Source organism: Hyaena hyaena, unplaced genomic scaffold, assembly GCF_003009895.1.
Source record: "Hyaena hyaena isolate Hyena2069 unplaced genomic scaffold, ASM300989v1 scaffold_35, whole genome shotgun sequence".
Taxonomy (NCBI): Eukaryota; Metazoa; Chordata; class Mammalia; order Carnivora; family Hyaenidae; genus Hyaena; species Hyaena hyaena.
Genome location: NW_024080667.1, coordinates 3,787,719 through 3,814,448, shown reverse-complemented (window position 1 = coordinate 3,814,448; position 26,730 = coordinate 3,787,719). Strand labels below are relative to the sequence as shown.

At 56.1% G+C, this 26,730-nt stretch overlaps 1 protein-coding gene across 1 annotated transcript in view; it reads right to left on the bottom strand.

The window, feature by feature from the left end:
- Positions 1 to 26,730, bottom strand: part of IGSF21 (immunoglobin superfamily member 21) — a 239,627-nt gene that overhangs the window by 24,603 nt on the left and 188,294 nt on the right. Inside the window, exon 4 of the mRNA XM_039229042.1 lies at positions 14,100 to 14,218. Within this exon, the coding sequence (XP_039084973.1) occupies positions 14,100 to 14,218 (119 nt within the window). The remainder of the gene's footprint in view (positions 1 to 14,099; positions 14,219 to 26,730) is intronic.

Below are 26,730 nucleotides of genomic sequence, written 5' to 3'. Positions count from 1 at the left end.
CTCCCACCAGCACCCATGAGAATCAAACACGAAAATTTTCATAAAGGACCTAGGGCGGCGCCTGGCACGTAATATAAGCCCTCGGTCAAGGCTAGCTTCTGCGATGAAGCTTATTGTGATTATTAGGATTTATTTGTTTTAAGGGTTTCATTCCCGGGGAGCGCGTGCGGCAACCCTGCCTCCTCAGGTAACAGATGGGGAAACTGAGTCCAGGGGTGCCCTGCAAGCCGGCAGAAGAGACAGCGCCACTGACTGCCAGGGTGAAGCAGCCTGCGGTGCTGGCCTCAGTTTCCCCTTCTGTGCGCGGTGGGGTTAGTTCCCTCTCCCCAGGAGCGTCTGTCGACAGGAAGCAGACCCTCCTCCAGGGGCCGACTCGCTCCCCCCGCAGCGGCCCTGCCCTCTTTTTCGGCTCCGATACAGCTCTGTTAACACCTGGACCCTCAGACACATGCCTGCTCCTTAAATCACTGGGCCGGAGGCACCGCAGTTTCAACGGCCACATATCACTTGTAATTAAGGGGCCTGTCCCAGCGACGGGAAGTTTACCTTCTGCCGGAGACACTAAATCCTGCTCCCGGTGGTGGAGGGGATGAAGCATCGCCCTGACCTAACACCTGTCAAAGTTTAATGATGCACCTGTGGGCCTGCTCTGGAGGGGCCTTGGGGGGGGGGGGGTGCTGAGGCCGCGAGGGGCAGGTAGTAGGTGGAGAGAGACGACCTCGGAACGAGCACTGAGCCTCCTGGTCTGTGAGACACTGAAGGTCCGGGGAGCTGGTGAGGGCCTCAGGGGGTGGCAGCCAGCTCCCTGGATGGTTCAGGGAGAGGTGAATCTCTACAGCTTGGCTCAAGATGGCATAGCGGGCCGTTCTGGAGAGGCTGCAGGGAGGCTCCTTAGCCAGGCAGTCTGGGTTTGAATAACAAAAAAGCTTTGTGCTCCCTGGCTTGCTGTGTGACCTTGGGCAAGTTACTTAGCCTCTCTGGGCCAGGTTCCTCATTATCAAAATGGAAATGCTACAAGCAGCTACCTCCTAAAGTAGTGAAGATGAAAGGAAGTAATATATATAATATGCCGGGGAAAGTGTGGCATACTGCGGCTGCAGCATTCACCCGTATTCTAGTATGATCTGCCTGACCTACGTGAAGATGAATCTCTCAGTTACTCCCCCAAAGCAGGCACATAGTGGGTGCTTATAATATTGGGTGAAGCCGGACATGTATGGATAAGGAATGAACGGGTGAATGGCTGTTTCCGTCACGTCAGCTCCCTGATGCTATGGATGTGCCGCTTGGCTCAGCTGTCTGCTCCTTCCAGCCTCAATCAAGGATCAGAGAGGTCATGCAGCTTTCCAGATCACACCCAGCATGCACTTCAGAGCCCTTGTCTCTACCCCAGCTGAGGGCCACAGGCCCCCACGGAGGAAGAAGTCAGAGAACGTTTGGGTTCATACTCTACTCTCCCTTTATTAGCAGACTCCGTTTTCTCTTCTGTAAAATGGGGACACTGACCTTGCTGACTTCCCAGATGGCTGGGAGGAGTGGTTGATGTGCAGCCAAACATTCCGTGTGGTCTCTGTGGAGGGGGTATGTGGCCCGGGCCCCTGTGGCAGCCCTACTGCCCCACACTCAGAGAGGAGCGGGGCCCCTCTGTCTTCCCGGCAGCCCCATGTAGTGGGCAAATTGGGGGCTCCCCCTTCCAGCAGATCTGAGCTCAAATCCCTGCCCACTCACTGCTGTGGGACACTGGGTAGGTTCCCTGCCCTCTCTGCGCAGTGTGGAGTGTCCACTGTAACTGAGGCAGCGTAGGGCCTGTCTGGGGTGGGGAGACTCGAGCTGGGGCAGTGGGTAACAGAATGTGCTGGGCCTGGTGCTGAGTACACAGTGGGCTGCAGTCAAGGGCATGCTTCCTTTGCAGGGCCATGTTGAGTGAGGGAGGGATGGAGGATTCTAGAAGCCTGTCCAGGAGGTGGTCAGCAGGCTCGGGCCTCTGGGGCTGACGCTGGGAAGTGACCGTCCTTGGAAGATGACCCCGTTAGCTCCAGAGTGCTCCTCTGAGCCCCAAGCCCATCTGTCTGGCCCCTCTCTGAACTGGCTCTCAGCCTGTGACCTGAGTTGGTGCAGGCCTGCGGGCGGGTGGAGTGAGCAGCCTTTCCCCAGCTCCCTGGCCAGGCTGAGGCACTCAAGACGGCCGTGCGCAGCCTCTGAACGTGCTCGGATGTCCATCTCGGAAGACCCTGGCCGCCCCGGCCCCAGCGCCCTGGGCTGCAGCCCCTGCCCCTCGAGCTGTCCCCTCAGAAGCTCCACCCAGCAGGGTGGCGCGGCCCTGGCTTCTCCACCCTTCAGCCCGTTTCCTGCGGTCACGGTCTGCTAAGCGAGACTGCGGGTCTCATCGGCGACTTCTCAGGGACCGTCTCCACCCAGTGCCCGGTCCTGCCGTCCCCTCCACACCTGCTCCCAGTTCCCCCATCGGTCCCCAAGTCCTGCGGCTTCTGTTTGGAAACACCTCGTAACTTCCCAGCCCCCATGGCCCAAGCTGCAACCCGCCCCCTCCCGCCCCTGCTGGGCTGGCTGGGGCCGTCTCACCCCCACCAGCTGCCTGCCCTGCTGTCCGACCCAGGCCAAGTGCCGTCTGTGCCCACCACCTCGTTTACCCCTCACAGCAGCCCTGTGGGGCAATGACCTTCACTGCCCCAGTTTCCGGGAGACGTAACGGAGGCTTGGAAAGGAGGAGTCACTGCGAGACGGGGTAGGGGTGGGACTGGACCACAGCTGTGACTCTGTTTCCTTGTCCTCCTCTACCAGTGCGAGCCTGGGACCCCACAGGCGTCACTGCCTGGTGTCACTTACTGCGGCTCTGACCCCATTCCCTGGCCCCCCTGACACTTACAGGGTGGGGGTTAGGACAACACAGATGGAAAGTGAAAACAACGGTCCCTTTCAGGGGCGCTCGCCGTGAGCTTGGGACACGGGCCTGTACATTTCATGCCCCAAGCGGGAAGGCGCTACTATAACCCCATTTAGCAGACAGGGAAACTGAGGCTCAGGAGAGGAAATAAACAACCTGCCGGTGCAGCGTGGTGGCTCAGCCGAGGGCTCTGGAGCCAGCCTGCCTGGGTCTGGATCAAGTTCAACCTTTACTTGGCTCGTGCCCTTGGGCAGGTTTGTTAAGGTCTCTGCTTTCACACTTGTAAACTGAGGAAGATAATAGCGGGCCTCCCTTAGAGGGCTGTGAGGACAATTAAATGAGTTCGCAGGTGCAGGGCAGAACTGGGCCTGGCATATAGTAAATGCTCAATGAACATTTGTTGCCTTTATTACTGGTAGTTGCAGAACTAGGTTTAAAATGTATGGCTGGGAGCACCTGTGTGGCTCAGTCAGTTAAGCATCCGACTTCGGCTCAGGTCATGATCTCATGGTTCATGGGTTCGAGCCCCACGTCGGGCTCTGTGCTGACAGCTAGCTCAGAGCCTGGAGCCTGTTTCAGATTCTGTATCTCCCTCTCCCTCTGACCCTCCCCTGCTCATGCCGTCTCTCTCTCTCTCAGAAATAAATAAGACCTTAAAAAATGTTTTAAATAAATAAAAAATAAATAAATAAAATGTATGGCTGAATCTCAGGTCCCTCCCCTCAAATACTCCTCAGTCCTCTAAGGGAGTAAACGCGGTGGCTAGTCAACCTACTTGAATGGAGGGGCTAATTCTTCATTGGGGACCACCAAGCCTTCTCCTAGTTTCAATTTGGGGGACCTTGGTCACTCACTGTCATTCATCCAGAGTGCGTGGGAAGCAGGGTGGGGAGGAGAGGGGGCTTGGAGGGGGACCCGCCTGGATCGACATTTGCTTGGGAGACCAGAGTGCCCAGGCCTGGTCCTCAGGACCCTGGGAGCTTCTGGGGTGGGAGGTGGAGGTTTGGGTTTGCACCCCCCCCGGCACCCCAAACTCCTCTGCGGCTCTGGCTTGGGTCCCATCCTGCCCATGTCTCCTCCTCCTCCTCCTCATAGCAGCCTTGCTCCATGGAGCCTGTGGCCACTGCAATGGCCTGGGGCCAGTTCACGTAATTAGTGTGAGCCCAGCAGGCAGCTCCACCGCTCAGGCTCCAAGACAAGGAAGGAGCTAATCATTTCCCACCCAGCAGGCACCGCGGGCTACGGTGGGGGCTGCGTAGCAGCCCCGAGTCTCGCCTTCAGCTACCCTCCTTGGGGTTCCCCAGGGATTCTCAAACCAGAGGCCTCCCTCCATTGGCCTCAGCTGCCCCCTGGACGGCCATATACTCCGAACTCGAGCTGGGTCTGCCTGGGAGGCACGTGTCTCCCCCCGGCTCTCCTGCGCACGGGCGGGCTTCTCGAGTCGGGCTCTGCAACCCGCCGCCTGCTTTTCCACTAGCATCCTTCAGAGAGGGAGGGCTGTGTTTCTTCTTTTCTGCTCAGCCCTACGGCAGCAACAGCAGACCTTTGAGGGGTGCAGGCTCAGATCCCCCCTCACGCTTGGAGCCATGGACATTTCTCCTTCCCAGGTCAAGAGAGGTCCTTGACACTCCAATTAGGAGGTCCTTTTTCCAGAGAGGAGCACTGGGCTGGGTGTCCAGAGAGTAGGGTTCAAACATCTGGTCTTAGAAAGCAGAGCTCCAGGCTTCTAGAATTCCTGGGCTCAGGCCTGGCCTCACGGAAGTGAGCTCAGCTCCATCACACACAGTGTGTTGTATCCTTTCTTCCGGGAGCACGGACCAGCCCAGGGTGAGCCTCTTGTCACAGGAAAGCTCGAGGAACTGGCCCCAGGAGGACTTCCTGGGGACCCACCACCCCAAGTCACAGCCGGAGAGTAACAGAGCCAGACTAGAAATGGCCAGAGGGCTTAAAGCATCAGAAGTACGTAAGGATAGACGTATAGGTCGATGGAATACAATAGAGAGTCCAGAAATAAACTCTCCCATTTATAGTCCACTGGTTCTCGGCAAGGACGCCAACCCAATTCAATGGGGGAAAGAAGAGCATGTTCCAAAATGATGTGGGGATAACTGGACACCCACCTGCAACTGACAGAGGCCGCCATCTCCTCCACAGCGCATATAAAAATTCACGCGAAACAGATGGTACACCTAAACTTATGAGTTTAAATTATTAAGGCTCTTAGAAGAAAAGCAGGAGTGTACTGTGACCTTGGGCTGGGCAGAGCTTCCTCAGCTAGGAGACCCAGAGCACAAGCAACAGAAAATGAATAGATGCGGTGAACTTCATCCCCACGAAAACCTTTTTCCTTCCAAGGTCGCCAGCAAGAAAGTGGAAAGGTAACGCGCAAAAAAGGGAGAATGTACACAGATGTTACACCCCATCCGACCCTCGCATCTGAAATAAAGAACCCTTACAGCAACAGCGATGAGAAGCCAGATAACCTGGCTGAAACGAGCAAACGATCTGAAGGTGTTTCTGCAAAGCAGATCTCCGAAGGGCAACAGAGCGCATGACACGGCGATCAATGTCATCAGCCATCAGAGCAACGCCCATCACACCACGATGAGAACTGCTTCCCGTGCGCAAGGATGGCCGCCATCAAGAAGACGGGTAGCGGGTGCGGGTGAGGATTGGAGAGATGGGGACGTTGTGCCGCTACAGGGAAAGTCAAAGGGCACAGTTGCCTGCCGGACCCTCAGGGTTGTGCCCAGAGTTACACTTGATCCAGCAAGTCCACGCCTGGGTCTGTGCCCCCATGAGACCTGGAAACTACCCGTTCACACAAAACAACCCGATCATGAATGTTGACGAGAGCGTGATTCGTAACAGCTGGAAAGTGGAGATGTCCTTCAACTGGTGAATGTACAGACAGAATGTCACGGGTCATACAGTGGAATCCCATTAGCCGCCAAGAGGAAGGAGGTCCCACTATGTGCGCCAATATGGATGAAGCTCGGAAACCTTAGACAAAGTGAAGTCCCAAGAATCACAAAGACCCTGTACTGTATAACCCCATTTATAGAAAGGGTCCAGACCAGTCCACGTACAGGGTGGGTAGATTGGCGATCTCACCTAAGACTGGGGCGAGGGGTGGAGGAGGGGGAGCCATTGCCGATGGGGAACAGAGCTTCTCTGGGGGCGGTGAAAGCCTTCTAAAATTGGTCACACGACTTAAAGTGCACGACTCTGTGACTGTGCTAAAACCCCTTAAGTTGTATACTTTAAATGAGTGCATTATATGTCCTGTGAATGATAGATCAATAAAACAATTCTTAAAATAAAGCAAGAAAGAAAAGCACACCAGATGCACTTCATAAAAATTTAGTCAAGGGGCACCTGGGTGGCTGAGTCGGTTGAGCGCCTGACTTCAGCTCAGCTCACGATCTCGCAGTTTATGGGTTCGAGTCCCATGTCGGGCTCTGTGCTGACAGCTCGGAGCCTGGAGCCTGCTTCAGATTCTGTGTGTGTCTCTCTCTCTGCCCCTCCCCTGCTTGTGCTCTGCCTGTCTCTCTCTCTCAAAAATATATAAACATTAAATCAAAAAAGTTCAGTAAAACATATCATAAAATAAGTAAATAAAAGGCAAGCTACACAAAGTTCATTAACAACTGTGCCCCAGGGTGGGGGGAGGGAGGAACCTGTGTCCCCTGGCCCCAGGTTTGGAAAGCATCTAGTGTGGTTCAGTGCCATTGTGGCCTTGGGTGCCAAAATTCTGCCTTTATCTGCCAATCTTACTGGGACACTTACAGAAGAGAGACAGGGATCCTGAGCTAGGGCATTTTATGAATGCTTATCAACAAGTTACGGCTTCTGGTAGAGCAGAGTGGTTGAGTGTGCAGGATGCCCTTACCCTTGTGTGGCCACTGGCTAGCTGGGTGTCCCGGGCAAGTGACATGCCCGTCTGTTTCCTCACCTGGTGAAGAAAGGGCAGGATCTGTCTTACGGAACTTCTGGGATGATTTGATAAGTTAGCCTGGGAAGTGCTTGGCCCCGTCATAAATTCTCAGTGAGCGGCGACGCACGCGGCTGGGAGGAGAGTGCCGGCTTCAAAGTCAGACGCAAATCCTCTGCCCGGCCACCTCCCGGCTCAGTGACTTTGGGCTCAAACTGTCTCTGAAAAAGATGTGTTGAAGCCCTAACCCCCAGTGCCTGTGGATGGGATCTTATTTGGAAATAGGAATTTTGTAGATTTAACCAAGGGAAGAGGAGGTCACACTGCCTTAGTGTGGGCCTTCACCCAATGCCTGGTGTTACGAGAGGGGAAGACGGACACTGAGACACAGACCCAGGGAGGGGGACGCCACATGAGGACGCAGGCAGAGAACGGGGGGACACATCTACGCATCCGGGGACGGCTACTGCCAGCCACCAGCAGAGGCCGGAGGATGCAAGGAAAGACCCTTCCCTAGAGCTCTCCGAGGAAGCACAGCCTTGCCGATGCCTTGATTTCGGATTTCTAGCCTCCAGGACTAGGAGAGAATGCATTTCTGTGGCTTTCAGCACCCCCCTCTTCCCCCATTAGGGTCATTCGTTACCAGCATCCCTGGGGGCCCAACTGTTCCCAGGCCCTGGGTCCTGTACCAGCACCTGCACCACCAGCGACCATCTCCCTTGACGGCGCCTAAGTCCCACGAGGCAAAGGCTTTCCCGCTCTGCGCTGCGTCCTCAGCGCCCAGACCTGTGCTTGGCCCGGGGCAGAGGCTGAGTGAGGATGTGTGGAATCCACACGAAGCAATCCTCACGTGCAATCGGTTGCATGAAGGCCTGCAGTCCACATGCTCGGGCTTCACCTTCTTGGAGGTTGAAGCCCCCTTGTTTAAAGCAGCCCATTTCCCCCAGACTATACCTTTCTGGGCCTCTGCTTTCTGGACCGCCCTCCCTCTGACATCCCCGGGCTCCAGCTCCGTATTTGTTCGTGTCTGCGTCCCTTCCAGGGGGAGGTGGGGGACTGCATCTGGCTCATTTCTGAAGCTGAATTCCGGTACACGCAACAGCACCTGGGACGTACTAGGTGCTCAATCAATGTTTCTTAAAGAAATGAACAAATGAAGGAGGAAGGAATGAATGGCATTTAGAATGCCTGTGTGTGGCCATCCAGCTGGCCTTGTGATGTATTTTAGCAAAAACAAAACAAAACAAACCATTCTTGGGGCACCTGGGGGGCTCAGTCCGTTAAGCGACGGACTGTGGTTCAGGTCATGATCTCTGGTTGTGGATTCAAGCCCTGCATCAGGCTCTGTGCTGACAGCTCAGAGCCTGGAGCCTGCTTCGGATTCTGTGTCTCCCTCTCTCTCTGCCCCTTGCCTGCTCACGCTGTCTCTCTCTCAAAAATAAACATTTAAAAAAAATTTTAAAACAACATTCTGATGTTTTTTCTCGTACTGGACTGTCCGTGTCACGAGTGGACACTGACCAGGATGTGGACCCAAGTGGGCGGGACTCCAAGTCCGTGCTCCTTTCAGAGGGTCTGAGTAGTGAGGGGCCCTGGAGAGCAGGAGATGAGAAGCACCTGTGGGGTCTGGGACCTCGGAACCATCTGACTTTTCAAGCGCCCAGTGCTCCTGGTCAGGGCTCAGTTTCCTGGAGCCCCTACTGTCTCAGCTCTGCGCCCCCCTTGACATTTGTGTCACTAATAGCCTTTGCGTCAAAGGTGGGGGCGTGTCCCTTGGGAGCTCAGAGTGGCTGTCAGGCTCTCCAGCTCTGATCTCGGGCAGCCTGGCGGGACCCCTGGCTCTCCCACTCGGTGGGTGAGCCCCTGAAACTCTCAGAGCCCCCTTCACTCATCTGTGAAAGGGGGTGTCCATGCCACCTCGGAGGACCCTTGTGAAGGTCACACGGTTAGCAGCGGGCTAGACACTCAGCACACAGCGCCGGCCACACACCTGTGCTTGACGGAAAGCGGCCTTGATTATTAGCCGTGGGTCCGAAAGGGTGGGTGCCCTGTGCACTGAGGGCGGGAGAGAAACCCGGCCTCTCGGTCTCCGGGTGGGAACAGGAGAGCAGGCACGGGTGGGGGTGGGGCTGTCCAGGCTCACATTTAATTGATTGTAACATCGCACCCTTAACATGCTCCCCCGCACCACCCGCGCCCCCAAGAATCGCGGCTGCAATCCTTCCGTGACTGAGTATAATGCGTTCCTGGGGCCCAGCACGCAACTTTCAAATTGGCTTACAATTTATCTGCAGCTCGGATAAAAACATTTTAATGACTGTGTGCGGCACGAACCCTTGGTGTCACCCACGGGGCTCCCAAATGTCTTTTCCCAGCACATAGCGGGGATGTTATAGGCGTGAAATTACAGCCGCTCTTGCATTTTGATCTGCACCCCGAGGCCTGTGGAAACAGCGCGTTAGAATGTGCTAGATGCAGCCGCAGACTGGGCGCCGGCTCCCCAGCACAGCTGCTCTGTGCTTTCGATGCACGTGGGGCTGTGCGAGGTGCCTTGTGCCTCGTCTCCCTTCCCCCGGCTGTCCTAGGAAGCTTCCCTTGACCCTCAGATTGAGGGGGGGGGGCTGTCTCGCCCCACCATTGGCTGCCACGATCCTTAGGGTCCCTTTGTGCATAAAGCAGCCCCAGCTTTCAATGGCCTCCACTCACTTGGGGGGAGGGTCTTGGTGTGCGCGTGTGCCCGTGTGTGACCAGAAAGGGTCAATGACATTTCACAGATGGGCCAGGACAGTGAGCAGATGGTAGTATTTGAAACTTGCCCTGAAATATATTTAAAGGGGCGGGTTAAGGAGGAAGGGGGAGTCCCACACTTTTCAAGCCTTTCTAATTGTGCCTGATGTTTAAACATTTTTTAAATATTTTTATTTATCTTTGAGAGGCAGAGAGTGAGCGAGGGGAGGGGCAAAGAGAGAGGGAGACACAGAATCTGAAACAGGCTCCAGGCTCTGGGCTGTCAGCACAGAGCCCGACGCGGGGCTCGAACCCACGAACTGTGAGATCATGACCTGAGCCAAAGCCGGACGCTTAACTGAATGAGCCACCCAGGTGCCCCTTATTGTGCCTGATGTTTAAGTGACATGAGGCCTATTTGTCGTGAGAGATACTATTTACTGAGCGCTCGGAATGTGCCAGGTGCTGGGCTTGGAACAGTCTGTTCTGGGGATCATCTCATTTAATGGCCCGACCTTGGCTGAGCCACTTCCTTCTCCCAGCCTGGGTCTGGGCAACTGACTCAGTGCGGTTTCTGCCTCACAGGCCGATGTGGCCACTGGAGCCCCGGAGCTGCCCCCAGGGAGAGGTCCTCACACTCAGCACCGCCCCCGCCCCACACCCCCTCTCTCCCAGCCCGCCCCTGACCTTCCCGACCTTGCTGAGCCACAGTGAACCCATTCCAAGTGCTCTGAGACTGGGACAGCCACAGCCCCGCAGGCCCTGGGCAAAGCCTTTCCCCTCCCCAGCCTCAGCTTCCATCTGTGAATTGGGGATGATAGTAATCCCGACCTGAGGGCCTGTTGTCAGCATCAGACAAAGCTGCTCTATTGAAACCACTTTCAACAGAGTAGCAGAGCTGGGGCGCCTGGGCGGCTCAGTCAGTTAGGCCAACTTCGGCTCAGGTCACGATCTCGCCGTTCATTGAGTTCGAGCCCCGCGTCGGGCTCTGTGCTGACAGCTTGGAGCCTGGAGCCTGCTTCTCATTCTGTGCCTCCCTCTCTCTCCGCCCTCCCCTGCTCACTCTCTGTCTGTCAAAAATAAATATCAAAAAAAAAAAAAAGAAGAAGAAGAAGAGGTAGCAGAGCTGGCCGAGCGGGAGGTGCGGCAGTCCTGATCAAGGTTGGGCTTTGCCCCGGCTCCTCCCCCAGGCCTTCGGGAGAGGCCAGGAGGACACGTAGGCAGGGGCGGGCTGTCCTCACACTCCCAGAACCAGGGCCGACCTGGGTCCCTTTGCAGGGACTCAGCGCACGAAGCTGCGAACACTTGGTTCTCAGACCGGCTTGCGGCTCCTTGGAGTCATGAGTCGTGGCCGAGACTTCCAGGGGCGCCGGGCCCAAGGGCGGGAAGGCCCGAGCCAATGACACTAACTATGCCCAAGTCCCTCCTCGTGAACCTCTTGGCTTCCTCGTCTGGACTTGGCGTTTTACAAACTTTATTTAATAAAAAAACCTGACAACCACTCTGGAGGGTAGGCACCCTTCTCCCTATTTTACAGATGGGAAACTGAGGCCCAAGGGGGCTAACGAACACAGTGATGGATCTGGGATTCAGCCCGAAACCTGCGTGTCCTAAAGTTGTGTAAAGGGATGATAAGATCTCCCGGCTCCCAGGGCGGTGGCCAGGATCCCGTAAGAAAATGTGCAGGAGCCAGGAGCTCACGCACTGTCAGCCGCAGGCCGGGCATGGACAGTAGCCATGCTTCCAGCTCAGCTGCAGGCTTAGCCGGCATGGGGGTCCCTGCCGCGTGGGGGGACAATCGGGCAGCGGCGACCACTGATAAGCGCGATGACTTCTGAGCGATGGATCAGAGGCCTGACCAAGATGGCTGAGTGCTATTTCAGTAAGAATCCTAGGGGCGCCTGGGTGGCTCAGTCGGTTGAAGCGTCCGACTTCGGCTCAGGTCATGATCTCACGGTTCATGGGTTCGAGCCCCGCGTCAGGCTCTGTGCTGGAGCCTGTTTCAGATTCTGTGTCTCCCTCTCTCTGACCCTCCCCTGCTCACACTGTCTCTCTCTGTCTCAGAAATAAATAAAACATTAAAAAAAAAAAAAAAAGAATCCTGCCCAGGGAACACCCTGAATTTCCAGAGGTCAGAGCCTTTCTGACCTTTCTGATGGGTGGTCCTGCCCCTCCCCCTCTGACAGCCTTCGGCCTCTTGCTCAGTTAACTGGGATCCCATCAGCTCTCTCTGCCGCGGGCAGAGAGAGGAGCCATGCTGGCCAGGAGCACAGCGCCTTGCTCGGCCACAACCATCGGGCCCGCTGTGCGGTTCTGGTCGGCCCCACAAGATCTCTCTGTGCCTAAGGTGCTGGCCTAGCATGTGGGGTAACGGACTCACAAATGTCAGAGCTGGGAGGACTCAGGACCATCTGATTACACCTCCTCACTGTATAGAGGAGGAAACTGAGGCCGTAGAGGGAGAGTATACCTGCTCAGGGAGCTTTGGTGAATGAATGAGGGGCGCGGGCCTCCTGGAGGAGGTGGCTTTTGAGGATGCCACCCTGGCTCACATAGAGAGAAGTCTGAGCTGGAGCGTCTACACCTGCTTTCAGGGGTGCAAAAGCTGGTGTGGGAGTCCAGATGCCTGGCTTCTGGCCCCAGAACCGAGCTGCTATTACAGGAAGAGTTTGTGATCCTGGCTGTGTGGCTGCAGGCAAGTTGCTTGCCCTCTCTGTGCCTCCATATCTGTGTATGCAGAATGGGGCTTATAATACCAGTAGCTACTACCCTCGGGTGGGCTGTGAGGATTAAATGGCATAACGTGGAGAGCACAGGCCAGCTGCCTCCAAGGGGCCCTCCGTGATGCCTCTCCCTATACCAGCTGCCCACCTACAGCTGCTCTCTATCCAGTTACCTGCTTGATTCCCTTCCTGGGCCTTAGCACTGTCCAAAGCCGTCTCTCCTGCACATGTGCATGTTTCATGCTTACATCGTGCACTGGATACAACTCCCCAAGGATCTCGTCCTGTTGAAGGAGCGTGTCCATTACCTAGCACATAGTAGGTCCTCAATAAATATCCAATCAATAAATGGTTACGTGCAGGTCTCTCATCAGACTGGGAGCCCCTTGATGGTGCAGAGCGACTTTTATTCTCCACCAGATTCCCTGGGCCGGCCGGCTCCGGGGCCGGGCATCAGGCAGCCACCTTTGGGGAGAGGACATACTGCAAGGGGAAGTAACTTGGCACCGCCGCGCCCCCCCCCCCCCACGGCCCCCCCCCCCAGTAGCCACACAACAACACACTCCTCCGCGGCGGGGATCAGTGTCCCGCTGGAGGTCTGGCCTTCGGAGGTGTTCAATGTCCCTGGAAGCGGTGGCTTTCCACGGGGCCTTTGTGCTGTCATTGATGGCCTGCGTACGACAAGNAAGAAGCCAGAACACAACACATGCCGCCGCTGCGGGGATCAGTGTCCCTCTGGAGGTCTGGCCTTCGGAGGTGTTCAATGTCCCTGGAAGCGGTGGCTTTCCACGGGGCCTTTGTGCTGTCATTGATGGCCTGCGTACGACAAGCCTTGTTTCCCTGGTAAATATCATTTGATAAGAAAACCAGAGAATGCGGGACCCCTGAGTCAGGGCCAAGTCCCTAGAATTCTGGCAGCGGAATCGGAGGGTGTGGCTGGTGGTGGGGCTCCCGAGACTGCTAGGAGCAGGGCCCGTGTTTTATAAGGGGAGGAACCGAGGCCGGGGTGTGGACACGGCCAGCCGGAACAGGCACTGGCATTTCTACACGTGCGCTCTAGGTGAAGGCACAGACATAAGGTCAGGACCCAGGACACGCTGACACCCAGTCCTGACCCTTTCTCGCTGATCACTTGATGTTTCAATGTCCTGGAAAAGGCCCAGGGTCAGAATCACTCTCTACGGCAGGTGTGTATCACCTCCCCCAGGGAGGCTCCCAGATTGTCCTGTCCCTGGGAGAGGGGGGAACCCACCCCCACTGCACTGTCCCCATAGACACTTCTATGAACGTGGCTCTTGTCTTCAGCCTGGAAAGGTGCTCCCCCAGGTGCCCCCCCAGTGCCCGGCACCTTCCTTCCTGTGTCCACACGGGGTCCCAGGGCCCGGAGCTGGGGGGTCCCATGAACGACACATCTGGCCTTCATCCCACCCCTGCCTTACAGAAGTGGACACTGAGGTCTGCTGCCCCTCGGGAGGCTCTCTTTCCTCCTTCAGTCGCTCGTTTGTCCCCGTCAACGTGTCAGAGCCCCTCCAAAGTGCCCAGGCCACGAGGACATAGCGCTGCCTCCCTGAGGTCAGGGTTTATCAGTGCAGGTGGGAGAAGGGCCTCCTGAGAGGCAGTCCTTGGGTGGTAAGGTGGCAGGGCCAGTCTCCTCTCCCCTCGGAGGCAGGAGTGGGAAAGAAGAGGGTTCACTGCCCCCCCCCCCCCAGCAGGCTTGGCGGGTGGCTCCCGGGACAGCCCCTCCGTGTACACGCCCTCACGCACACACACCGCTCCTCACTGCCACCCTGGCACCGGGGGGCCCCGTACTCACCCATGACGTTGAGGAAGATGTTGCCTGATGCCAGGACCACCTTCTCTCTCGTGGCACGGTCGTAGATGCCTACGTGGCACTCGTAGGGACCGTTGTCTGAGATGCGGACCTCGGGCAGCCTGGGGGAAGGCAGAGGGACAGGGTGAGGCCCCGCCGTGCCGGGGCTGGAAGGCGCAGCTCCCCAAACCCCGCTGCTCAGGCTCCGATCAACAGCCGCTTCTGGATTCACCTCACGCTCGTGTGCTATGCTGGGGGGGAGCGGCAACGTTTATGGAGCACTGACTGTATGCCAGGCCCTGTGTTTCATTCTTCAGGAGGTGAAGGTGGGGGGGCCTGTGTGTTCAGCTGGAGTTGCACCTGCACCTCCGTGAGCTGCGGATGGGAACAGCGCCCCTACCTAGAGGCCCCGAGTATGACCGGCGCGTGGCGCTGTCCCCCCGCGCATCACGGCACTGAGCCCCCCACAGAGGATCGCTACTCCTGTCTCATAAACAGGGAAACTGAGGCTCCCGAGGAGGCACAGATTCCCCCCTTCCCCCCGAACATGGCTGATAAGAGCCAGGATGGGAATTTGGATTCTTCTTCCCACACTGTCTTCCCGTCCCTTCACGCTTAGCCTTGGGGGCTTGAGGAGAAACACAGCAACCTTCTCATCCCCAAGGAGCCCCTGTCCTGAGGGACGAGGAGGCTGGGAAGCTGAGGAGCACTGCCAGGCGCGTGGAAAAGGGGAGCCTATCTGAGCACAAAGCAGCTGGTTCTGCCCGGGGCCCTCCGGAAGGAGCCGTGGCCGGAGGCCACCCCACTGCTAAATCAGTGAAACGGGGGGCTTCTCTGCAAGTTCCAGCCTTCTCTGGCCTAATCACGTGGCCAAAGGAGAGCCTCTTCTGGCCACACCTCAGAGGAAGCGAGGTCTCTGTGTCAGAGGTCCCCACGCTGCAGCACAACACAGGGAGCAGCTCACGGTCATGACCACGGTCATGGACGCCCCAGGAAATGCCAAGCATGGCGCCCTACTCACCAAACTGGCCCCACAGTCTGCTCAGAGAGGCCCCACGGGGGGGAGAGGGGTAGGAGAGGGCAGTGGTTAAGAGCACAGGCTCTGGGTGTGGGTCCCGCCCTGCCACCCTGAGAAGGGGGTCCCTTCGATCCAGCTCTTGGTCCCCACCCCATCATGGACACATTTCCACCCCCTCCGCGAAGCTGCCCCCTCCGATCTGCTTCTGTTGCGCAGTCTAACCTCACATTCACTCTTTGTTCCTTCATGTCAGCTGCCCCGGTTCCTGCCTGACTCAGTGTCCCCCACCTCCCGGCACCCGCACCTGGGCTCTCAGCCTGGGCTCCAGGCTGCTGGCTCGGTGGAGCCAGCGCACATTAGCATAAACAAACACCTTCATTTACATAGAATACGCAGAAGTTGACATCTGGTCTACCGACTGTCATAAAAGGGCTCCGAGAGAAGGGGGGCTTTTCATCAGGGACACTTTGTGGGGAAGAGGCTATCTTCCTTCCCTCCCTCCCGGGCTCAGAGGAGCACCATGTCAATGGGAACAGCGGGGGGTCTGTCTCCCCTTGGGAGCTATTTCTTTGGTTTGTAACCCAGCTAGACTGAAAAAACAGCCCCTCTACCGGCAGGGTGCTGCGTCACAGTCGCCTAGAGGGACATATTTAGGTGACACTCATAGGTATCAGTTATAGGGGCGACCTGCCTAAGTGACTTATGTAGGTGACAAGTGTGCTGGCGACATGCTCAGGTGACAGTAACATGAGCGGTATGTGTGGGTGACACAGCGCAGGTGGTAGAAGACGGCTCCAGGGACACCTGGGTCGGCGCCTTGTGAACATAGCGCTTCTCACTCGAGACTGTGTTCCTCCACTGGGCTCCTCAGCTCTGCCAGTGGCCCCATCACGCTCCTGGGCACCACCCTCCGTCTCCCCAAAGACTCAGGGACTTGGTCAGGGACTTGATCAAGTCCTGGGATGCTCTACCTCCTAAAAACATCCTAAACTGTATCCGCTTCCCTCCATCCCCACGGCCGCCATCTTTTCTCACCTGGAATGGGGGCCGGTTGGCTAACTGGTTTTTCTGCCCTTGCTCATCTTCCTCAGATCCATTCAGCAGGTGGAACCGCGATCTTTGCACATGCAAATGGACTTAATGGCACGCCCTCCCTAGAGTCCTTGGGAGACTTCTCTAGGCTCTTTGGATAAAGACCGGAATCCTTATCTTGGCCAATCAGGCCAGCATGGTGGCCGCCTCCTAGCCCTCCCCTGCTCTAGCTGCAATGGCTTTCTTTCCATTTTTCTCTTGTGCCAGGTGCCTTCTTAAAAAATAAACTTGGGGCGCCTGGGTGGCTTAGTCGGTTGAGGTCCGACTTTCGCTTAGGTCATGATCTCGCGGTTCGTGGGTTCCAGCCCCGTGTCGGGCTCTATGCTGACTGCCAGCTCAGAGCCTGGAGCCTGTTTCAGAGTCTGTCACTCCCTCTCTCTCTGACCCTCCCCTGCTCACGCTGTCTCTCTCTCTCTCTCTCTCCTAGAAATAAACAAAACATTTAAAAAAAAATTTTTTTAAAAATAGACTTAATTTTGGAATCATCTTAGATGTACACAGAAGTCACACAGAGACTAGAGCATTCGCACACACCCCTCACCGATTTCTCCCGTGGTTGATCTCTTCCACGACCAAGGTACAGCTGTCAGACTAAGAAACCAACACTGATACATCACTATTACCTTAAGTCCTGACTCTTCCTGGATTTCCCAAATTTTTCCACTCGTGTCCTTTTTCTGTTCCACAATCTCATCCCAGACCCCTTGGAGGTGACCCTTACAGGTGCATTTAGCCCAGCGCCTTGTTTGATTCGGCGCTGCTGCTTGCAATATTCTCTTTTCCTGGGGCGCTTCATTTCCTCCCCCTGGCTGTATCCTTCACGTTACAAAGGAACGGTCACTTTCTTAGCGACCACCTGGACCAGCTGCGTGTGGTGGATTGGTGGCCCTGATTAATTATCCATGCCTCTTGCAAACAGTCTTGATAGTTTCTCCTGCCTAGGAGTGGAGCCTCTTTCCCCACTCTTGGCCTTTATGACTTGCTTTGAGCAACAGTATGTGTAGGAAGTGATGGTGTGCAAATTCCAAGCCTAAGTCTCAAAAGAACTCTCTCTCTCTTTCTCTGTGGCCCCACCTCCCTCCCCCAGTCTCTCTCCCTTTCCCTGCTTCTTCCCTGAGAGCAAGTCTCTGATGTGGACGAGGGCACATGGAGACATGGAAAGAGACCCCAGCTGGCCCAGCCATTCCAGCCAAGGTCGTACTCAGGAGTGAGCCTCACCAACCCCTAGACTCACGAGCAATAATTCACGGTTGTTGCTTTAAGCCGTCCGGGCCTGTGATGGCTTGTTATGCAGCAATAGCTGACTGATGCAGCAGTGCTGGTCTAAACTGTAACTTGATGACTTTCATCTGTGACTCTCGAACACCGTCTTCCCCTGCCAGGCACGGTAGGCTCTGGGCAGGCAGGCTGTGCCCGTCTGGCTCACCAGCGTGTCCCATGGCCTTGTGCGGCACTTGCCTTCATGGTAGGTACTCAGTCAACCTTCAGTAAATGGATGGCAACCTTCCAGAAGGCCTGGAGTGAGCACGGAGAACCCTGTCTCCCTCTGTGCTAGGGAGCAGGTGCGGAGTCTAATTCTTACCTGCGGACCTAACCACTTCCAGGGCACCACTTTGATTTGGACCCAATGCCTCATCTGGGCTTGGGCGCTCGGTGCCGTCCTCCTAAAGTGGATTAAGCAGCCCAGTGATGCCCTCTCCCCAGATCTGAGTGGCACTGATCTGCACGCCGGATGAAAGGCTCTGCACAGATAGTGGGGCCCCGAGGGGGCTGGGGCAAGAAGAGCAGCTCTCATCAGCATTGAGCTCTGATCAATAAACTATTAATAACTGCAAAGGTTTCTGGCAAAATCAGTGTAATGCAGTTTAGCGGCTGGAGTTTACCCATAGCAACAGCAGCTCCAAAAGCCACGTAATTGTGTTTTTGAGACAGCGGACACACAGATAGCAGAGGCCCCCCCCCGGCCGTCCCCGGGGGGCCCGTAGCTCTGGTTAGGCCGTGCGAGGGCTGCTCACTGGGGTTTCCGCCAGGCCGAGCGTGAGCGCGACTATGTGTCCCCACTGCGTGTCATGTCCCGTGCTGAGCCCGGGGGCCGAGAGGCCTATACAGAGATGCCAAGGACTTGGTCTCTGCTCCCTCTGCCTTTGCCTAGGCTGTTCCCTCTGCGTGGACTCCTCTTCCTTTCTTGTCCACATGGCAAGTCTCTAGCCATCTGTCAAAGCCCAGCGAGTGAGTCTCACTTTCCCCACCTGTGATCTCATGCCATCAGGGAGTTGGATTTAGCTCAGAGCTGACACGGCGTGAGAGACCAATGGGCTAGAATCACTACGGAGAGCAATCCTTAGGTTCTACATCCAATGCCACCTCTGCCAGGCAGGCTGCCCTGACTGCCTGCCCTTCTGTGCAGAGTGCCTCTCCACCTCTTCAGCGCTGCACATCTGGGAGCACCTACTTGTCCACAACCTGTTACATTGTTACTATTTCTCTTCTCTCCCAGAGAAGCATATAAGCTCCTTGAAGGGGAGCCTGGCCACCAGCGGTGGGTGCTCAGGGAGGATCCACTGCATGGGTGAAGGTAGTAGAAGCAGTCCAGGCCAGGAGCGAGGTACCTCGGTCTAGTCTGGGCTCTGCACCCAGCTAGCTGTGTGAGGTTGGACAAGGTTGTTTGGCTTCCCTGAGCTTGGATGTCTCCATCTGATAAATGGGTGTGATAACACCTGTCTCATGGGATTACAGGCTAATTTTCTCCCGAGAGGAATTGCGCTAAGTATTTCAGTGCAGCGTACTGAATCCTTGACAGGACCTTGTTATAATGCAGTGCACAAACCATGCCCCAGTGTACTCTCGGGCAATAGTCACCTTCTTGTCTCCATTGTACAGATGGCGAAACTGAGGCACCCACCCAAGAGGTAACAGGACCAAGGTCCAAGAGAGTAAGCAGGTGGGTTCCGTGACTTGAAACCAAGCAAAATAATTGTCTTTGGGTCCCGTCGCCCCACCCCTCACTGCTCCTCGGGTCTTCCTTTACCCACTGGCAGGTGAGTCTGAGCTCTCTGGTGCCAGAATTCGGAATTAGCCTCCACTGCTCTACGGCATGTTTCTATTCTGAGCCCTACTACTCTCCAGGTAATGAGAGCCATCTGCTTCCTCCCTGCTGGGAGGAACAGGATGGCCTTTTATTTTCTAAATTCCCTTCCTCCAGCTTCCAGTGGGCCCCTTAATTCGCTGACTGCGGCTCCCTGAACAAGTTGTGCTCACATTCTCCACACCTGACCCGACTTCACAGCCTCTGCTCGCCTCTCCTTTGTGCGCTTTGTCTCCCCGCTGGGAAGAGTCCTGGATCCTTACAGAGTGGAGGCAGTGGACTTGGAAGAGGGGGACTTGGAAGACTGGGAGGAGGCTGAAGGCACTTTGAGTTTCCCGTCCTGTAGCGTTCGGGAATCACGTGATCAGGTGAGGGACTTTGGCTGACCGCGGAAGGAAGCCTGAATGAACGGACCGGACCCGAGGACCCTTAGAGCAGAGCCTGGTGGATGGTAGGCGCTTGTCAGAGTCTTCTCCCTCCACTGTTAAATGATGACAGTTTTTAAAGTTTATTTATATGAGAGAGAGAGAGCAAGCAGGGGATGGGGCAGAGAGAGGGAGACGGATAATTCCAGGCAGGCTCTGCACTCTCAGTCCAGAGCCTGATGCGGGCCTTGAACTCACGAACCATGAGATCACCACCTGAGTGAAGATCAAGAGTTGGATGCTTAACCAGCTGAGCCACCCAGGTGCCCCAAATGATTAAATGTTTAAACAAACAGATCCCAGGCACAGCCTGCAGCGTTGAGTATGTAGCAGGGCATAAAAGGCCATAATTTTCAAGAGCAACATTGTAACAACATCCTTCCTACTCAGTCTGCACATATGCCTCCCTGCTTCTTGGAAGAAGTGGGCTGGACACTAATTAAGCTGCCCTGGGATCAAGGTCATCAGGACCTTGATTATCAAGGTCAATCTCGTACTGCCATGTCTTAGGAGTAGAGCAGTGTGCTAGGTTAGGTTGTCGTATACTACAGGTCTCTAGTGATCTGTGCCTCTTAAAAAATGTGTTTTCATTTATAGATTGATTGTGGTATAGGGGCACCTGGGTGGCTCAGTCAGTTAACAGTCTGACTTCGACTCAGGTCATGATCTCACAGTTCGTGGGTTCGAGCCCTGTGTCGGGCTCTGTGCTGACAGCTCAGAGCCTGGAGCCTGCTTCGGTTTCTGTGTCTCCCTCTCTCTGTGCCCCTCCCAGCTCATGCTCTGTCTCTCTCAAAAATAAATATTTAAAAAAAAATTTTAAAGATTTATTGTGGTATCATTGACAAACAATAAATTGCACAAAGGTTACGCATTTGATGGGTTTTGATATATGCGGACACCACTGAAACCACTCCCACAATTAAGATGAGGGACAGATCTGTCACTCACCCCGAGTTTGCTTGTGTCCGTTTGTGACCCTCCCAGCTGCTCAACCCCAGGCAGCTGGTGATGTGCTTTCTGTTACTGTAAATCACATTTCCTAGGATTTCTGCTAAATTGGTTTTCTCTGAGAAAAGTACGCATGGCATTTGTGCAGGTACCGCTGACCTTCTTGCTCTAATCTTCTCTTAGGTGGGGGGGGGGGTGTCACAGGGCAGGTGAGACACCTGCTCATTTCCTTCTCTCCACTGCCCGTTCTGCTCTGCCCGGAACTTTTCCACCTTGTCCTCTCGCTGCCCGAGGCACCTCCAGGCCGCCCCCTCCCTACCTGCCTTATCACAGTGAGTGACCTTATCACAGTGAGCACCGGAGGGTCCCTTTACAACTTCCAACCTTCCCCGGGGGCTTCCATCCACTGGACCATCAAGTCCAAACTCGGTGAAACTAACAGCTCCCTGATCTGGACCCAGAAAGGAAAGGGGGCCAGGAGGGAGCGAGGGGGCAGGCCGGGTGGACCAGGAGCATGTGGCCTCACGTCTCTTGCCAAAACTCACCAAATTCAATCAGAAGACGTGTCAGCACCCAAGTTTTATAATCTACCCTATTTAAAAAGCATTTTGTAATTCAGATGTCTTCATTTATACACACAGTGCCTCATTCTGGGCTAATGGAGAAGATTCAGGTGGCGATGGGTCCTTTGAGGCTTTGCTTTAATAAAGAGAGGAGAGAACCTTTTCATTTGTGTAACCATTGTTTGCATGGAAAGGGAGCTTCTAAGGAGCTGGGAGATACTTCCTTCTCACAAGTAGGTTACACACCCCCCTGCAATCTGATTAGCCCGGCGCCGGCCTCAGCTCCGCTCCGTGTCATCCCTGCTGGAAAGCTCTCAAGTGGGAAGTAATAAAGTTTTACTGTTCGCCCATCTGCCATGCTTCCCTGATTGGCTGCACAGCCCCTGAGGCCCAGACCTTTTCTCTCCCTCCCTCAAACACCTGCTTACTCTCCAAGTTCAGGGTCATGCCCCCGCAATGCTCGGGCAACTATCGCAGAATCCCCGCTCCATCTCTGTCGAGCCTTGAGGCCGGGCTAATAAAGATGGCCATAAAGTCTCCGGCAGCGGCAGCCGTGGGTGCTATATTGGGATGTTTGCTAATAAGACAGTTGAAAAGGTTTGCTGCTCTCTGGAAAAAGGGGGGGGGCGGTTAGGGATCGGGCCCCCCTCCCTCACACCTGTGCAATTTGCAGAGCCTGGCTGGGAGCCCGTGGGCAGCTCAGGTCTGTTGGTTTGGCCCGGTGGCCCAGGTGAGCACCTGCTCAGCCAGTCCCAGCTGCCGCCCCCGCCCCCCACCCCCCAGCTGCTCTCTGTTGCTTCTGGCTCTCCTTTCGCCACCCTGCGTGGCTGCGTGAACCCCACAGTACTCAGAGTGGACTAGCTCCCTGGGGGTGGGGCAGCATTTGTGGCAACCGGCAGACCCAAGGAAGCAGCCAGGGACAGACGAGAAAGCACCTTGTCTGGAGATGCTCCACACTAGACTCTGGGAGGGTGTGGGGTCCAGGCCTCACCCTTGAATGCACCCAAGACTCCCCCGGGGTCTGGCTCAAATGCAGATTCTGGTAGGTCTATGCCGGGCCTGAGAATTTCTGATGAGCTCTCAACTGATGCTGTTGCTACTGGTCATCAAATCTCAAGTCTCATGTTCTCAGTCCCTCTCTGACCCCAGTAGGGCCACCATCTGTTTGACCTCGCCTTCCCCCACCAGACACACTGGGTGGTCCCCTTCCATTGGCTTCACCAAACCCCAAATACCAGAGCCTAGAGCTTGTGTGTCTGCAGTGAGTACTGTTGAGTAGAAATAATTTGAGGAGAGACTTTGCCCCTCTACATGGGCCTTTTGAACCATCAAGGGGCATCTGGGTGGCTCAGTGGATTAAGCATCCGACTCTTGATTTTGGCTCAGGTCATGATTTCATGGTTTGTGAGTTTGAGCCCTGTGTTGGGCTCTGCGCTGACAGTGTGGAGTCTGCTTGGGATTCTCTCTCTCTCTCTCTCTCTCTCTGCCCCTCCCCTGCTCACAGGCTCTCTCTGTCTCGCAAAAATAAATAAAAAACAACAAAAACCCCATCAGGGGCTGCCACAAAGCTGGCCACCACGGAGCAGGGCCTCCACCCCCTAAGCTGCCCTCCTCACCACCCTGCACCTGCTCCCTGTCCACCTCTGAAAGAGATGACGAATTCTCAATCCTTCCTGGCCCCCCTGGAGCTCAAGCTCCCCCCCAGAAAGTGGAACCCAGACCATAGACTGAGGGCAAGGCCAAGTGGTATCTCAATGTACTTGGTGGGAACTTGACTACTGTCACCTGAGGTGGTAAGACCTGAGCCGCCTGTCATTAATACATCCCCGGGGAAGCCGCCTGTGGAGAGAGAAGTTTCAACCCCAATGGGATGGGGCTGGAACATTCTGAAACCCAGACACCATTCCCTCGCCTCCTTTAGGTCGATTCCTGGAACGTCTCCGCCAGCAAGCCCTTGATAGGAGCGGACTGGGGGGTCGTTCGCCCTGGGGGGTTGTAGGAGCCACAAGCAGAGACACTGGAGGAAGGAGCCTCTCCTCCCTTACGCGACGCGATGCGACGGACTCATCCCGTGGGTACAGGATATACGAGGAGGAGCCTGGGAGATTTGCTCCTTTAACATCAGACTTCCTAACACATCCTGCTTCGTCTAAGACTTTCCCCTTTTAGCACAGAAATACCCCTTGTCCCAGAAATCCTTCAGCTCCGGGCGAATCAGGCTGCTGGTCACCTTATATTTGATACTCGAGAAAACTAAAGACGGAGGAGAGACCTGCCCCAGGCCAGACAGCTGTCAGCAGCAGATCAAGGATGGAGAGGCCAGGGTGGTGCTGGCTGATCCAGAGAGGGAGCCGGGAGGGAGATGGGCCACAGACGGCCCGGGTGCAGCGAGCCTTGAGGACTGCAAGAGCCTTCTAGACCCTCACACGGCCCCAGGAGCTGTTTGGAGCCGTGGCTGCTGCTCTGAACCAGAAGCCTCAGTGAGTGGAGGGCTCAACAAGCTTGAAATACCCGGGGGCTCTTTTCTCACCACAAAGCAGACGAATTTGGGGCCAACTTCTCCTACCCTCAAGCCATCAGAAGGATAAGTCAAATTGCTCCTTGGGGGCTGGATGCCCACAGCACCCCCCGCCCCCCACCTTCCAGCCATTCCCTAGCTGGGGAGCAGTCAAGGCTCTGGCCAGCCTAAATGTGGTGGGCTCACCTGAGGACATTGGAGCGGCACCAATTAGGGGTGAACAGGATTCTTGAAGTGGGGAGGCCCTGGGACCAGGTGGCGGGAAGGAGAGGGAGCTGTGGGCCGGGGGTTGGGAAGGGGGTGGGGGCCACCGGAAAAGCCCCTTCGCTGAGGACCAAGCCCCTCCCTCCCACTGAGAGTTTCATTACCTTCTTCCTTGTGTGTCTTCCCCTTTCTTTCCAGAAACTGCCTGAACTCTTTTTTTTTTCCTAGGGGCCTTTGAAAAGCCATTAGTGATTTTCATCCCCCTTTCAATCTGAAAGTGGTTTTTCCATCATAAAACTGCTCAGTGGGTGCAAGACATCTGTGGCTTCCAATCAAAAATGTTGGCTGGTGGGGAAGGATAATGGGGAAGCACAGTAAAGGAGCGGGGGAGGAGAAGTTCCAGAACATGCCAGCCCCCTTCTGCCCTGCCCCCCAGCTTCCCTCCCCGGTCCACGGAGCCTGGAGGACCGCCCCCCACCCCCCTCAGGCCCTGCCTGGCCCCAGACTTGGTGGGTTGGCCATCCGAGCCCCTGAGCATTTAAGGAGATTTAACTGGGGCCCCCAATGCTGCAGGTCTCTGGCCAGACCCTCATCATGTGCCGGTGGAGGGTGAGGGGTGGAGGGTGAGGCCGCCTGGTGAGGCCCCATGCTGCCCCTCCCCACTGCTAATCTTCCTCTGCCCCACCCCTGAGCTGCACCCTCTCACAGTCTAGCCTTTCATTCCCTTTCCTCCCCTGGAAGGTGCTGGGCTCCCCTGTGTGTGTGACCTCAGGCAGGCCACTCCCCTGTTCTGGATCAGGGCTGGAGGGGAGCCTTTGTTCTGAGGCTAAACTGAGGCCACCGGGGAAGCCCCCTCACTCTTGCGTGCTCCTGACACGGCAGCTGTGATTCCCCGGACCGGAAGTGACCTGTTTCCGAGGTGCGAAAACACCTCTCGGAAATCAGATTTGATCTTCCCATGATGCATTCCCAAAGGAAAAGCCGCAGAGCCTCGCCTGGGACCCCTAGACCATCCAAACCCTGGGAAGGGAGTAACCGGGACCCTGGATGATGGCAGACGTGGGCTCACTGGCCGTTGCCGCTCTGTCCCCCTGGGCACCAGTCCTTGGAAGGCGGGGGTCACTGCGCCATCCTTCCCCCCCGTTCAGCCCACTCCCTCCCTCCCTTCCGCTCTGTGGACCCCGTTGTCCTGACTCTCTGGTCTGCTACCTCCCCCTCCCGGGGCTCCCCTTCGGACCCTCCTTCCCTACTCCCCCTCCCCTTCCTCTCCTGGCCTCTCCTCCCCAGCCTCCAGCTGCTGCCATGGAAACCGCTTCTTCCTCCAAGTCCTGATTGATCCGATTCTCATGGTCAGCGCTCCACTCTGGCTCTGGGTGGGGGGGCAGGCCAAGGCGGGAGGGGCCAAAGATTCAGGATGTTTCTTCTGCCCATCTCCACCCCAGGCCCCACCCCAGGCCTGGCAGGTGCCGCCTGGAAGGACACAGGATGGTGGGGAACCGGCAACCAGGCAGTGGGCCAGAGGGACCTCAGACAAAGGAAGCTGGGTGATGAGCAGCTAGATGGGAGGCAGAAAGGCTGGGGCCACATGGCTGCGCCCGCTGCCCCCTTTCTGTCCCTGCAGATGCTTTGCTTTCTAACAGAAATCTCTGCCCCTCTGCTTGCTGGTGGTGAGACCCAACCCCCTTAGGATGGAGCTTGCCTTCAGCAGGAGCAGGAAGAGGTGGGATGTGGCCGTTCGAGGGTCCCCCATGCTTCCTGGCACCAGTGATCACTGGGGTCTTGTTCGATGAACACAGCTGCACCCCAGCCGTGTGCAAGGGTGGGGCTGGAGCCCTGGACCCAGGGGTTCTAGGGGACAACACGTGTCTCATCTCTGCACATCAGTGGTTCGTTGAGCACCTACTATGTGTAAGACCCAGTGCTGGGCACTTTGAACACTGATCTCTTTCAACCCTCGCAGAAGCCCTCTGATATAAGATAATAACAGTAATAACAGTAGTCGTAGTAGTAATGATACTAGAGCTTCCCATGTGCCGGTCACTCCCAGTTTTATGCTAAAGTCGAGTGACCTGGCACAAGTTATTATCTGTGACTCAGTTTCCCCATCCGCAAGACCCAATCCTCACAACAACCCCATGAGGTAGGTATTAGTATCATCATCCCAATTTCACAGACGAGGCAGCCAAGGCACAGGGATGTTGACGCCCACGGGACCGGACAATGTCGGAGCTGGGGCCCATGCCCTGGCAGCTAGGCCCCAGAGGGGAGGCCCTGAACCCCCACACTCATTGCCTTTCGAGGCAGGAGTGACACAGACTTCTGCAAGGTCAGGGCGGGCGGTGGAGACACACTCCCGCAGCCGGTAAAGAATCAGGAAGGGGAAGCGGCATGACTGGATGCTCTGAGGCAAGGCAGGCTGTGCCTCTAAAGCAATGGTTTTGGCTCTAGGCCTCTGGCCAGCCGAGGCAGCACATGGCCTGGCTGTTCCTTCTGGTGACCGAGAACAGACCCCTTCGTCTGCAGGCAGCACAGTTTTCCTGGAAGAAAATTCCAGCAAGAATCCATCACACAGGTCCCCCTAACACCGGACCGGACAGCCCAGAGGCCGACCTCTTCAACCACAGTTTGATGAAGGGATCAGAAAGGGATCAAAGACATGGTTGTGGACCCCTGGGCAAGCAGGAGGTGCACCCAAGCCCTGCGATTCACAGAAGCCTCGTCTGCCAGGCCCGAGCCAGCCCAGCCCTCCAGCGTGGCCGTCCGTCAGCCCAGCCTCCTGCA